Raw genomic sequence first — 15,612 nt, forward strand, 5'->3', positions numbered from 1 at the left:
AACCCACTTCCTGATTGGCCGGGAGGAGAATCAGTGTTACAACAGTGAATATTCATTAGCTGTTGTAACACGCCTGGGTGGGCTTCGTTTACATTCTATGCGCAACAAGCCTACCCTATTTTGAAGCCTATTAGAACTCTCTAAGGATCTTAAAAAAAGAATAGCTGCTCTACATAAAGATGGCCTTGACTATAAGAAGATTGCCAAGAAACTGAGCTGCAGCATGGTGGCCAAGACCATATATATATATATATATATATACAGTGCCTTGCGAAAGTATTCGGCCCCCTGGAACTTTTCAACCTTTTGCCACATTTCAGGCTTCAAACATAAAGATATAAAATTTTTATTTTTTCTGAAGAATCACCAACAAGTGGGACACAATTGTGAAGTTGAATGAAATCTATTGGATTTTTGAAACTTTTTTAACTAATAAAAAAATGAAAAATGGGGCGTGCAAAATTAATCGGCCCCCTTGCGTTAATACTTTGTAGAGCCACCTTTTGCTGCGATTACAGCTGCAAGTCGCTTGGGGTATGTCTCTATCAGTTTTGCACATCGAGAGACTGAATTTCTTGCCCATTCTTCCTTGCAAAACAGCTCGAGCTCAGTGAGGTTGGATGGAGAGCGCTTGTGAACAGCAGTTTTCAGCTCTTTCCACAGATTCTCGATTGGATTCAGGTCTGGACTTTGACTTGTCCATTCTAACACCTGGATACATTTATTTGTGAACCATTCCTTTGTAGATTTTGCTGTATGTTTGGGATCATTGTCTTGTTGGAAGATAAATCTCCATCCCAGTTTCAGGTCTTTTGCAGACTCCAACAGGTTTTCATCCAGAATTTGGCTGCATCCATCTTCCCCTCAATTTTAACCATCTTCCCTGTCCCTGCTGAAGAAAAGCAGGCCCAAACCATGATGCTGCCACCACCATGTTTGACAGTGGGGATGGTGTGTTGAGGGTGATGAGCTGTGTTGCTTTTAAGCCAAACATATCGTTTTGCATTGTGGGCAAAAAGTTGGATTTTGGTTTCATCTGACCAGAGCACCTTCTTCCACATGTTTGGTGTGTCTCCCAGGTGGCTTGTGGCAAACTTTAGATGAGACTTTTTATGGATATCTTTGAGAAGTGGCTTTCTTCTTGCCACTCTTCCATAAAGGCCAGATTTGTGCAGTGTACGACTGATTGTTGTCTTATGGACAGACTCTCCCACCTCAGCTGTAGTTCTCTGCAGTTCATCCAGAGTGATCATGGACCTCTTGGCTGCATCTCTGATCAGTCTTCTCCATGTCTCAGCTGAAAGTTTAGAGGGACGGCCAGGTCTTGGTAGATTTGCAGTGGTCTGATGCTCCTTCCATTTCAAAATGATCGCTTGCACAGTGCTCCTTGGGATGTTTAAAGCTTGGGAAATCTTTTTGTATCCAAATCCGGCTATAAACTTCTCCACAACAGTATTACGGACCTGCCTGGTGTGTTCCTTGGTCTTCATGATGCTCTCTGCGCTTTCAACAGAACCCTGAGACTATCACAGAGCAGGTGCATTTATACAGAGACTTGATTACACACAGGTGGATTCTATTTATCACCATCAGTCAATTAGGACAACATTGGATCATTTAGAGATCCTCGCTGAACTTCTGAAGTGAGTTTGCTGCACTGAAAGTAAAGGGGCCAAATAATTTTGCACGCACCACTTTTCAGTGTTTTATTTGCTAAAAAAGTTTAAAATATCCAATAGATTTCGTTCCACTTCACAATTGTGTCCCACTTGTTGGTGATTCTTCACAAAAAAAATATAAATTTTATATCTTTATGTTTGAAGCCTGAAATGTGGCAAAAGGTTGAAAAGTTCAAGGGGGGCGAATACTTTCGCAAGGCACTGTATATATAGATAGATATATATATATTTATTAATACACTGCCTGCACTGTATATATATATTCTACACTGACTGCACTGTATATATGTATGGGGGGGTGTGTGAGGGGGACTGAAAACATATATGTGTGAGGAGGGCTAAGAGTGTACAGGTGTGAGGGGGACTGATAGCGTAGAGTTGTGATGGGGCTGAGAGCTTACAGGTGTGAGGGAGGGCTGAGAGTGTACAGGTGTGAGGCGGCCTGAAAGCATACGTGTGAGGAAGGGAAACTGAGAGCGTACAGATGTGGGGGGGTGTGAGCATAAAGGTGTGAGGGGGAGCTGAGAGAAAACACTTGTGAGGGAGGGCTGAGAGCATACAGATGTGAGGGACGGCTGAGAGCGTATAGGTGTGAGGAGGGCTGAGAGCGTACAGGTGTTAGGGGCCTAAGAGTGTACAGGTATGAGGAGGGCTGAGAGCGTACAGGTGTGAGGGGGGCTGAGAGTGTACATGTGTGAGGGGGGCTGAAAGTGTACAGGTGTGAGGGGGACTGCGTACAGGTGTGAGGGGGCTGAGAGCCTACAGGTGTGAGGGGGGCTGAGAGCCTACAGGTGTGAGGGGGGCTGAGAGCCTACAGGTGTGAGGGGGGCTGAGAGCCTACAGGTGTGAGGGGGGCTGAGAGCCTACAGGTGTGAGGGGGGCTGAGTGCCTACAGGTGTGAGGGGGTGCAAGCATACAGGTGTGAGGGAGGCTGAGAGTGTATAGGTGTGAGGGGGCTGAGAGCATACAGGTGTGAGGAAGGGAGACTGAGAGCGCACAGGTGTGGGGGGTGCGAGCATACAGGTGTGAGGGGGAGCTGAGAGCAAACAGTTGTGAGGGGGAGCTGAGAGCAAACAGTTGTGAGGGAGGGCTGAGAGCATACAGATGTGAGGGAGGGCTGAGAGCATACAGGTGTGAGGGGGGGCTGAGAGTGTACAGGTGTGAGGAGGGCTGAGAGTGTACAGATGTGAGGAGGGCTGAGAGCGTACAGGTGTGAGGGGGGCTGAGAGCGTACAGGTGTGAGGGAGGCTGAGAAAGTACAGGTGTGAGGGGGGCTGAGAGGGTACAGGTGTGAGGGGGGCTGAGAGCGTACAGGTGTGAGGGGGCTGAGAGCGTACAGGTGTTAGGGGACTGAGAGTGTACAGATGTGAGGGGGGCTGAAAGCCTACAGGTGTTAGGGGGTCTGAGAGCGTACAGGTGTGAGGGGGGCTGAGAGCGTACAGGTGTGAGGGGGGCTGAGAGCGTACAGGTGTGAGGGGGGCTGAGAACGTACAGGTGTGAGGGGGGCTGAGAGCGTACAGGTGTGAGGGGGGCTGAGAGCGTACAGGTGTGAGGGGGCTGAGAACGTACAGGTGTTAGGGGACTGAGAGTGTACAGATGTGAGGGGGGCTGAAAGTCTACAGGTGTTAGGGGGTCTGAGAGCGTACAGGTGTGAGGGGGCTGAGAGCATACAGGTGTGAGGGGGGTGAGAGCATGCAGGTGTGAGGGGGTTGCGAGCATACAGGTGTGTAGGGGCTGAGAGTGTACAGGTGTGAGGGGGGGCTCAGTGAGTATACTGTTGTGAGGCGGGCTGAGCGAGCGTACAAGTGTGAGGGGGGCCTGCGAACATACAGCTGCTGGATTGGGATGTCTCTTTTGGACAAAATATATTTTCCTACTGTTAAACCTTAAAAGCACTAAATGACTTATAATACACTGTGCGTTTCATATATGACGTATGAGTGTTACAATAAAAGTGTATGCACTGAAGGACTTGGTGGGATGGCTAGTGGGTGGATTTGGTGGGACGGTCAGTGGGCAGGTCCTGGAGAATGCCTGGAGAGGCCCCACAATTTCTGATGGCTGCCCTGTGAACGCCCCATATGTTTGGTTTGTCTACGGAAAAATTAACACCCGATGTTCGAGTCTAAATTTACATTCGATTTGAACATCAGGACCATCCCTAATGATCATGTGGTAAAGAGCTGCTGTGATTGGTTCTTTACCCTGATGTTTGATCAACTGTGTCCAAAGGACACAGCGATCACAAAGCATGTCACCGGCACACTGCAGTTGGCGCGGGGCGGAATCATTTATGGGAGGCCCCAGAATTGGCTGACCGTGCTGTAACTATCATTTTACTCCACTTTTGGAGTATCCCACTCAACTACCTCAACCCTATCTCAGTTACTCCAAAAATAATAATAATTAAAAAAAAAACACAATAAAAGGAACACCCCCAGACCTGTTATTGAGCCATAGAGTGACTTTGAACGTATGCTTGGCTGCCGGGCAATCCACTGGGAAACAAACTGGGAAAATTTCCTAGTGGCTCCTGTGGAAGTAAGCTCTGCATAAAGATTAATGCAATACACCGGATGTCTTTTTATTTATCATACATATTATTATTATGCACATTGTTTTACAATTTCTTCGAAATCTGATATACACTTATATTATGATACAGAAAAATTTGCAGCAGTAATAATATGTATGTTCTTGTCATATTGGAGAATCTTAACTGTCTATGATAAAGATTCCAGTCTTTTACTTTTTACAGTAAGGTCATAAGTGTGTCTTGACTCTTTATCTGTCTAGTGCTCCTTTCCATAAAGTTTCTTGTTGAGTCTTGTATGGATTCCTGTGGTCAATGATCACATTTCATTTTCAGACATCTTACCAGTATATTCTTATGTTCTTTCTGCTTATAAACTGTACATATACATTATTTACATACTTGCTTACTATATACACACATTGAAAGAAGAACTGAACTCTGAAAGCTGTGTTCCCGAAAAAGCCAGGCAGAGGGAAAAGTACTGGCCCCCAATATTGCCTGTGGTCTCTGCAGATGATCTTTTCCCATTACCGACTTACCATGCCTTGTTCTTCACTGTGTCTCTGCATGTAGGCAGCCATCATGGTAGAGGAAGGACTGCTTCTTCATGGTAGAGCCTCCAACAAAGAGAACAGTGAGCACAGTAGTAACATCACCAAATCTTACTCGAAAAACTTCTTGGGACTAGCAGTCAGAGGCAGGAAAGCCATGAGACTGGTAGGCACAGGAGGCACCCTCACAAATAAGAAAGTGTACATTATTTCTTACACTACAATGAAATAAAATGCTAAATTTCACAATACTGCACAGTTAACACTAGATGTTCCCTATACCATAGCAAATCTTTATGTTTTGAGTTCAGATCCATTTTACGAGTCAGTTGAACCAAGTGTAGTTTTTCAACTGGACATTCCATTCCTTCTTGTTTCGTTCTGTACAAATGATGCATTTATCATGGTAACTTAGACCAGCTTGTTATGTCTCTGGCACTAGCAGTCATATCAAGTCTCTCAAGCAATTGCTTTTTAGGCTGGTACATTAGAAGAACCTTGTTTTAAAACAATGAAGGTATCTGTTATCTCCTTTCCTTGTAATAGGAAATGGATGATTTGCAGTGTACCATCTGTTTTTCCTTAAAATATGTGCTGGGTCTTATCTCCTTTCTGTATCATGCAAGTTGACAGCAGAGGTAAAGTATATCTAAATCCAAAACTTTTAGAGGCTTAAAACTCCTGTAAGGTTTTTTCATGACCCTTTGTGTCATTGGAGAGATTTTCCTTCGCTTCCTCTCCCATAGACAGAACTGGAAGTAAGATGAGTATTAAAGTAAGGAAAGTCCCCGCTTAGATAGTTGTCACTAAAATAGGTGTCCCTATAGGAGGATATATATTATTTCCCTGTTTCAGTGACAAGTATAACATTTTGGATTGCTTATCACTGACAAAGGTTCTAGCCCTATCTTATCTAAAAATACAAACTAAGTTTTGGTTTCAAATAATAAAAAAAATGGACTCAGATCGCAGTTGTAATTTTCTGGCTCTATGGCCAAACACATTGTTTATGGTCAGTAAAGCTCAATAATAGCACTGCCCCAAAACCCATATGCAGATGGAGATACAGAGATTTTCAGGTTCAAAATAAGGTTTATCATAGAGGTAAGCTGTTTCTTGAATGATTGCGGACAGTAGTTGATTTAGCCTACAGATTTATCAGTTTTGACTGGACTTGATCTTTAAACAATTGCTGATTTTTCCCATTCAGCTGACCCTGACAATCCTGTCTCAGTGGTGCTCATAGTTGGAAGAGGAACAGGGCGGTTACCATCTGATGGAGCCTCAACTGATTTACCATGAGCATAGTCTGTGATGTTCCTCTCACGTTTTTGTAGAAAAGTACACCAGCTTGTGAATGTGCTTTTAAATCTGTCGGAAGCATAACAGTATAATATGGGATCCATACAACAATTTGTTCCTGACATCATCCAAGTGATATAATAGGCAACTTCAACATTTTCCAACAAAGAACACAAATCTGAAAAAAACAATGTGACGGTGACACCCATAGTCCTGGTAATATGGACAGGAATGTAGCAGATAATGAATATTATTAGGGAGACAAAGATCGTCTGCATTGACTTGGACACCATAACTTTGCTGGAGGTGTTCATTGGGTTGACTTTGAGGATGAATCGACTCAGTAGAGTGTAGCAAACCAATGTTATGCAAAACGGAAGAAGGAGACCAGTGAAGAGGATGGTCCAGTTCCAGACAAAAAATAAAACTGCTTGTTCGGTTTGATGAAAACTAAGACATTTTGTAACCCCATGGACTTCAGAAGTTTTAAGGACAAAGAAAAATGGAATACCTTGGCAGAGTAGACAACCCCAAACGAAGAGAGAAAGTTTTTTTATGAATGGTTTTCTGGTCAAACGTGATCTTTTGACGGTGTAAGCAACAGAGAAATATCGGTGGATACTGATTATGGTGAGGAAGTAAATGCTTCCATACATGTGTGTGCTGAGCAAGAAGACCTTGAACTGGCAGAGGAACAATCCAAAGGTCCAGTGGTCAGTGAGGGAGTAGATAATGATCAGAGGAGCTGCTGGGGTGATAATGGCATCAGAGACAGCTAGGTTGAACTGCAGAATCACTGTTGAGTTCCATTGCTTTACTTTGAACCAAAATATCCATAAACTGATACAGTTCATCACAAACCCAATGAAGAAGATGAAGCTCAAAAAGATGGGTATGAAGGGGTTAATGCGTTGTGGCTGACAGCCAGTGAAATTCCCAGAAGAGTTCAACATCTCAAAAATCTGTAAACGTAAAACCAATCACAATTTTACATGTATATTTTTGCATGCCTGAACATATACATTTGCTTTAAAGTGGTTGTAAAGACTATTTTTTAAAACTAACATAATAATTATGTTATACTTACCTGCTCTGTGCAATGGTGTTGCTCAGAGCAGCCTGAACCTCCTTTTTTGGGGTCTTCTACCAGTGCTCTCCGCTCCTCCTCTTCTCTGAGTGCCCACTCAGCAAGCAGCCTCACTCATGTGGGCATGCTCCCAAGCTGGGCTGTGTGCATCCATAGACATACACAGTGCATCTCAGCCCTGTCCCCTGCTCCCTCCCTACAGGATTTGATTGACAGTAGCAGGAGTCAGTGGCTCCTGCTGCTGCCTCTGTGCCTGTGAATGCAGGGAGAAAGGATAGAGAAGAACTGCATCTGGGCATAGCGCCAGATCTATACAGGAGTCAAGCAAGTGTTTAGGAAGGAGGGAGGGGAGAAATAAGTTATAAAACATTTTTTACCTTAAAGAAGACGTATGACCAAAGCTTTTTGGCAATATTTCTCCTACGAATTACAGGCATGCAGTTCGTTCTGCAAACCTGTGGCACGTTTTCAGTCGACAGTGGGCAAAAGCCCACCATCGGCTGTCGTCAAGCAGCCAGTCCAGGCTCTGGATCGCTCTTAGTTTTACAGATGGGATCCACCCACATGCCTGGACTGGCAGCTGGCTCAGCCTCACAGCGAGCCACTGGGAGATTAAGCCAGATATTCCCCCCTCCTCCACAGGCCAGCACTTCAGTGCAGAGCTGATGAGGGACAGATGCAGCATCCACCTAGGTGAGTATATGTTTATTTTTTTTTATATAAGCCCAAACTTTTATTGCAGAGAATGCACCACTTTCAAATGCAGGCATACGTTTCATATCACCTTTGAAATATTGATTTTTGATATCTTATCCTACTTTTGGAAAAAAATATTAAAGCGGGATTCCTATTGGAATCCCCTCGAAACAACATTCAACTGCTCATCTGGTTGTGGTGTCCTCCAGTACCTAGGCATTTAGCATGGGCTCCTGTATGGAGGATCACTTCAAGCAGAGCTGCTGATTAGGTGGCTCTGTCGGAATTTACTGCTAGTTTCTAAAAGTAATGTAGCCACCACATCTACGGAGTGGTTAGTTGCAATATTTTACATTTTTGTTTTTTGGTTTAGATTCTAAGGAAAGTATTTTCAGTGATATTTTAGCTCTATGCTATGTGACCAAAATACAGTAAAAAACAAACAATGGTCAATGTTGTCTTAAAGTGAAAAAGGTGGGATTGTCCTCTAGCCTCTTATCACAGTATCAAAAAGAAAAATGTGGGTTCCCATAGACAGGTAACTCCTAAGAAAAGCAAGGGTAACTGAGGGACACCAACCACCAACGTATAATTAATACAAAAATCCTTTTATTTATACCAAAATATTGACTATCATACATTGCTGAATAAAGATTAAATAAATATATCACAAAAGACATACAAAAATACTACATGAAAGGGCAACCTTGAAAAGAAGACCTATAAGAGGTACATATCCAAGATTGGAAGGCTTACTCCAATCCTGGCAAGCTCTAACCTAGGGAGGGACACATATACACAAACACCTTGTGTTAACATAAAATCCAAGGGATGGTACCCCTCTGACTTCCAAGCATGAATCTTCTCTATGGCAAAGTTTTGTATACAGCGGTATTGTTATATAACTTCCCCATGCATACAAGCTCCAGCTGTTATTGAGTGGTCCACATATCTAGCGGGCATTATCAGCAATATACATACAAATCTGAGGCTATGCTACAGTTATTTTTAGAGGCATCTAATCTGTAGCTGTGAGGTCTACAGCTATACTCCTATTTCCCCTGGCCAGGTCTCCACTTTATGCTATTTCTTTACTTTCTGTGTCAGCTCGAGCTACTGGGAGGGATCCGATTCTGGCTCCACATTGCTATATAGTTAGTTATGATGCTGGATTTTCAGCCCCTTTTTCTTGGGAATAATTTTGTTATTTATACAGGTTATTAGCAATCCGAGGGGCAATAATCGGATCCTACTGGTGTCCGGACATTGTCTGTATGTTGTATGTGACCAAAAGTATTGGGACACCTGCCTTTTCACGCACATGAATTTTAATGGCATCCCGGTCTAAGTCCGTAGGGTTTAATATTCAGTTGCCCCACCCTTTGCAGCTATTACAGCTTCAAATCTTCTGGGAAGGCTGTCCACAAGGTTTAGAAGTGTGTCTATTGGAATGTTTGACCATTCTTCTAGAAGCGCATTTGTGAGGTCTGGCACTGATGTTGGATGAGAAAGCCTGGCTTGCAGTCTCCACTCCAAGTCATCAGAAAGGTTTTCTATCGGGTTGGGGTCAGGGCTCTGTGCAGCTCGTTCATCCACAATATATTGCCAAAAATATTGGGCTCCCCTCCAAATCATTTGGTGGAGGGGAGATTATGGTGTGGGGTTGTTGTTCAGGGGTTGGGCTTGGCCCCTCAGTTCCAGTGAAGGGAACTCTTAAGGCACCAGCATACCAAAAAATTTTGATTTTGCTTCCAACTTCAATTCTCCCAACTTTGTGGGAACAGTTTGGGCGTGGCCCCTTTCTGTTACGACATGACTGCACACCAACACACAAAGCAAGGTTCATAAATACATGAATGAGCAAGTTTGGGTGTAGGAACTTGACTGGGCTTCACAGAGTCCTAACCTCAACCCAATAGGGATGAATTAGAAAGGAGACTGGGAGCCAGGCCTTCTCGTCCAACCTCAGTAACCTCACAAATGCGCTTTTGGAAGAGTGGTCAAACATTCCCATAGACACACTCCTAAACCTTGTGGACAGCCTTCCCAGAAGAGTTGAAGCTGTTATAGCTGCAAAGGGTGGGCCAACTCAATATTGAACCCTACGGACTAAGACTGGGATGCCATTAAAGTTCATGTGCGTGTAAAGGCATTCATCCCAATACTTTTGGCAATATAGTGTAGCATTCCCATGAGAATGAATGTGTGCATAGAATACATATGCAGTACAAATCAGCCATTTTTAGGAAAAAGTCTGTGTGGCTCAGACCAGGGTTGCAAAGTGAACATCGCTGGTTTGGCGACTTCTACATTTTTGTTGTTGTTTTTTATTACTTTTTATTACTTTCGACAGAGAAATCAAGGCTGATTTCCAAAGTATTTGAGAATGTTAACACAATAAATTGTGTGGAGATTAACTTGAACCTATTTTATCTGTTCATGATTGGATAATTGAATTGCACATTCACACAATTTATTGTGTGAACATTCTCAAATTTATTGGTAAATCAGCCTTGTGGTATTCGAACCTCTGTCAGGTTTAAGTCAGGCTGTTGGTGCCCAGGGATGAGTGAATTTTCCCAAGTTTAGCCCGCTCAGTGTTCTGCGAACCCTGTTTGAATTTTGACAGACCAAAACCTAGATGCCAATCCCATTGAAGTCTTTAGGGTTAATAGGCAAGCTACTGTCAAAAAAGGCACTGCCAAGCGGGACAGGCAAAATATTTTCTTTTTAGAAAATACTGTACAGGGGGAGATGGTCTTTTCAACTGGCTTCAAGGGTAACAATATAAATGCATATAAATGCACACATCAGTTAAATAATATAAATAATAATAATATAATAGTAATATAATTGTATTTTTTTTGTAAGCTCCTTCAAGACCGGCTGATGTGAATGCAGTTTCTAAGAGCTCTGGAAATTGTCAGCACTATAAATGCTTGTTATATAAATACATTTGCAGGAATCAGAAGTATGAAATCTGCAGAACTGTATCTCAAACCCATGGTGACGGCAAACTTGAACCTTATCCTTACTGGGATAGTTTTTCCATCTGTGTACTCCACTTTACAACTTCTATAATCATGATGACATTAATAAACTGACAAAATTACTTTTTTTTAAGCTTATCTAAATTAATATAAGGTAGATTTTTTTTTTTTTTTTTTTATGAAAATATGCCAGATCTTTTAGTGTTGGGAGAAATAAAAGGAAGAGAAAAGGTTTGGAAAAACAGTGAATAAAAACATAAAAATCACAGCATGACTCTCTTACCTGTTCTCTCAGCAGACATGCGATTCCGAAATGTGTCACAAAGCAACTTTGACTAGAAAGTGTATGCCATTAATAGTTTTCAAGTAAGTAACTATGGTACATCCTCTGTGTTTTCCTCTGTGTGGTAATAGCTTGTATTGAGTAAAACACAATGGCTTGCTGCAAGCAAACTGTAACAATAGAAAATGTATACGTCAAATTTAGGAGGAAGTGACAACTGGGCAAATGTAAAATTTTTGGAGTGCACGTCTCAGTTTATTCATAGTGGCAACGCTTGAAATCTGGCATGTTGCCTGGTATAAAATCCATAGAATCCAGTGCACTCCTTACAACCAGGAACCTATATAATGAGACATTAGCGCTTTAGTGTTTAAATGGCCTGTCTGATGGGCCGCTGCTGTCCGATATTATCCTAATTATCCTAAACAATCATTAGTTCCGCGGCGAATTGTTGAAAAAGGAAAATATCTACAAAACACTTTACATGCTCTTTAAACAGGGAAATCAACCTAGCCATTCATAGACTCTAATTTTCATCCTGGTAATAATTCTAATACTTGCTAAATCCCTAAGACTGTTAATAACTTTTTTTCTGAATGGCCTAGAATCCATGCAGTTTTCTCTGTACAAGTATGTCAACAGTTCATATCATTACTCTTCTTTTGTTATTATATGCTCATTTTTGGCTGACTATTGTTTCCCCCTAAAATTTAAATGCAAAACTCAAAAAATATGTTGAAATAAAAAGATGCAGGTCGGTGATACATTGGAGAAAATTGAGGTTACTGACCAGATTATGACCCAGGATTGCAAAAGACTGGTTGACGAGAGAAGTAAAGATTTTTTTTTTGGCAGGGAAGGCAGTTTGTGTGTATGCACAATATCTTATCTGAGTATAATGGTTAGCTACTCAGCTTTGAACTTAGATGAAGGTAAATTGAGGACATTTTCTGAATTTAACACATTGAGATTGCATTATTTGCTCATCAAGGAAAATTTGTTAAACCAAATTTTCAATTGAGCTATGCTTGTCGGAAGAGCCATTTCTGAACTGCGATTGGATATTTTTTTTTAAATTTCACTTGTTTTTGAGTGCTACATTTGTTTCAAGGAAATATGTAAGTTGATAGTAATGACCTCTTTTGAAAACTGCTAGTTGTCGTCCTATTCAATGTTTTAAAAAAAAATCAAATCTGGAACAAGTATGCAGATAAGGTTGACTTCATTCTATGCATACCTTGGTTAGTAACTCAGAAAGTGATGAAGCCAAAAACAGTCAGGCAACAGGTATTTTCAGAAGGAAGCCTGCAATAGCAGACCTTCATTTGTTGTCAGTACAGCTTTTTTATCCAGACATTTTTTTCAGTTTTGTACAGTGTTATATATATTTTTTATATTTCTGTTTCTTCCTCTGCAAGCGTGGGGAAATCTCTCCAATAGGGGTGGCAACAAAACTATTCCAGTCGAAAAATGGGACTTTTGACATACCACCGGGAAATAAATGTATCAATAGGAGAAAAAATAATAATAAAAGCAAATAATTTTATTGTATACAATCAGACAACTACAGTAAATGATAATAATAGAGTGTATGGTCTATGCCTTTTATGGTGTGACTGCTTCCTCAGGACCTTCTACACCGTCTAAACACTTGAACAGAAACAGTACGTTTGAGATGAAATTCCCACTGCAGTATGGCTGGACCTCCTTGCCAAGAGACAAGTGAAAAGCACCCAGCAAATATCAAGAATCCAAGAGAAACAAGAAACGACCCCAAGCCACTTCCTACATGTTTCATCTATTAGCTTCCTCAGGGATACCATGAGATATGTCCACCTTGAAATTTATTACATGTGGTTAACCCATTCATTGTCTACACTGGTTATCAGTTAAAGTGGAATTATAATCTAACACTAAGGCCGCGTACACACGCGCGGACTGTTTGCCCAACCTTGTTCGTCAAACAGTTTGGGCAAACAGTCCGCTCAAAATTAGCATGAGCGGACTTGCCCACACACGAGCGGACTGTTTGACGAACAAGGTTGGGCAAACAGTTCGCTCAACTTTTGAAATGAACGGACTCGCCCACGTAAGGCGGAGACAAGTCCGCCCATTTCGAGCGCGTGTACAGGTAGGCGGGGCCCGCGAAGGAGACGTCGCGGGCTCCGCCGCCTGGAATGGGCTTAAAGGGGAACCCCAACGCCGAAAAAAAATCGGCGTGGGGGTCCCCCCCAAGTCCACACCAGACCCTTGTCCGAGCACGCTACCCGGCCGGCCAGGAAAGGGGGGCGAGCGAGCGCGCCCCCCCTCCTGAGCCGTACCAGGCCGCGTGCCCTCAACATGGGGGGGGTGCCTCGGGGAAGGGGGGGCCGCGCGGCCCCCCCACCCCAAAGCACCTTGTCCCCATGTTGATGAGGACAAGGGCCTCTTCCCGACAACCCTGGCCGTTGGTTGTCGGGGTCTGCGGGCGGGGGGCTTATCGGAATCCGGGAGCCCCCTTTAAGAAGGGGGCCCCCGGATACCGGCCCCCCACCCTATGTGAATGAGTATGGGGTACAATGTACCCCTACCCATTCACCTGTGAAATAAAGTACAATAAAACACACAACACAGAGAAAAAGTATTTTATTGCACAGCCGGGGGTCTTCCGTCTTCGGGGGTCTTCTCGCCGGACTCCTCCGCTATGTGTGTGTAGCTCTTTTGCCAGCGGAGGAGTCCGGCTTTCTTCCTCCCCGCCGCCGGCCTCTTCTCCCGACTTCGGGGGTCTTGTCCCCCTCTTCGGTTCTTCTGCCGGGCCACCGCGCCTGGTCCGGTGGCCCGGTCTTCTGTCGCCGTCTTCTGTCGCCGCCTTCGGTTCTTCTGCCGGGCCACCGCGCCTTCTTGTAGCTCTTTTACAGGCGGTGGCCCGGTCTTCTGTCGCCGCTGTCGTCGCCGTCGCCGCCGCCGCCTTCCGTTCTTGTTCTTCTTCTTGTTCTTCTTCTTCTTCTCCTGGAGATGTTGACTCGACGATCTCTCCGGCCGGAATGCCAGGGACACGCTCCGCTGCCACTTATATAGTGACAATGGGGCGGTGTCACATGGTATATGTCACATGGGTTGGTCACATGGGTTGATGTCACATGGGGACTATGACATCGTAAGGGGGCGGGGTCACCATGTGACCAACCCATGTGACATATACCATGTGACACCGCCCCATTGTCACTATATAAGTGACCGCACAGCGCGGCTCTGGCATTCCGGCCGGAGAGATCGTCGAGTCAACATCTCCAGGAGAAGAAGAAGAAGAACAAGAAGAAGAACAAGAACGGAAGGCGGCGGCGGCGGCGACGGCGACGGCGACGACAGCGGCGACAGAAGACCGGGCCACCGCCTGTAAAAGAGCTACAAGAAGGCGCGGTGGCCCGGCAGAAGAACCGAAGGCGGCGACAGAAGACGGCGACAGAAGACCGGGCCACCGGACCAGGCGCGGTGGCCCGGCAGAAGAACCGAAGAGGGGGACAAGACCCCCGAAGTCGGGAGAAGAGGCCGGCGGCGGGGAGGAAGAAAGCCGGACTCCTCCGCTGGCAAAAGAGCTACACACACATAGCGGAGGAGTCCGGCGAGAAGACCCCCGAAGACGGAAGACCCCCGGCTGTGCAATAAAATACTTTTTCTCTGTGTTGTGTGTTTTATTGTACTTTATTTCACAGGTGAATGGGTAGGGGTACATTGTACCCCATACTCATTCACATAGGGTGGGGGGCCGGTATCCGGGGGCCCCCTTCTTAAAGGGGGCTCCCGGATTCCGATAAGCCCCCCGCCCGCAGACCCCGACAACCAACGGCCAGGGTTGTCGGGAAGAGGCCCTTGTCCTCATCAACATGGGGACAAGGTGCTTTGGGGTGGGGGGGCCGCGCGGCCCCCCCTTCCCCGAGGCACCCCCCCCATGTTGAGGGCACGCGGCCTGGTACGGCTCAGGAGGGGGGGCGCGCTCGCTCGCCCCCCTTTCCTGGCCGGCCGGGTAGCGTGCTCGGACAAGGGTCTGGTGTGGACTTGGGGGGGGCCCCACGCCGATTTTTTTCGGCGTTGGGGTTCCCCTTTAAGCCCATTCCAGGCGGCGGAGCCCGCGACGTTTCCTTCGCGGGCCCCGCCTACCTGTACACGCGCTCGAAATGGGCGGACTTTCCGAGCGGGAACAGTCCGCTCATTTCGAAAGTACAGCGGACAAGCCCACACACGGGCGGACTGTTCGCTCAAACACAGTTTCAGCGGACAGTTTTTCGGAATTTCCGAAAGACCTTGTCCGTCCAACTGTCCGCTGAAACTGTCCGCTGAAAGCCCACACACGAGCGGACTGTCCGCCCAAACACTGTTCAGCGGACAAGGTTGGGCGAACAGTCCGCCCGTGTGTACGCGGCCTAACTATTTCTAATCCATTCCTGCCGACTGTACACAATATATATATATATATATATATATATATATATATATATATATATATATATA

General features: G+C 44.9%; 1 protein-coding gene across 1 annotated transcript; it reads right to left on the reverse strand.

Annotated features, from left to right (window-relative positions):
* Positions 1-4,242: 4,242 nt before the first annotated feature.
* LOC143974511 (P2Y purinoceptor 4-like) lies at positions 4,243-11,336 on the reverse strand. Its single transcript, XM_077475991.1, has 2 exons — positions 11,125-11,336; positions 4,243-7,030 (listed from the first exon to the last, which is right to left on the reverse strand). The coding sequence occupies exon 2, from the start codon at positions 7,019-7,021 to the stop codon at positions 5,948-5,950; it is 1,074 nt and encodes a 357-aa protein (XP_077332117.1). The 5' UTR covers positions 7,022-7,030; positions 11,125-11,336; the 3' UTR covers positions 4,243-5,947.
* Positions 11,337-15,612: the final 4,276 nt, after the last annotated feature.

This window comes from Lithobates pipiens, unplaced genomic scaffold, assembly GCF_037356315.1.
Source record: "Lithobates pipiens isolate NorthernLeopardFrog02 unplaced genomic scaffold, aLitPip1_a1.2 Scaffold_1, whole genome shotgun sequence".
In the NCBI taxonomy this organism is placed as follows: Eukaryota; Metazoa; Chordata; class Amphibia; order Anura; family Ranidae; genus Lithobates; species Lithobates pipiens.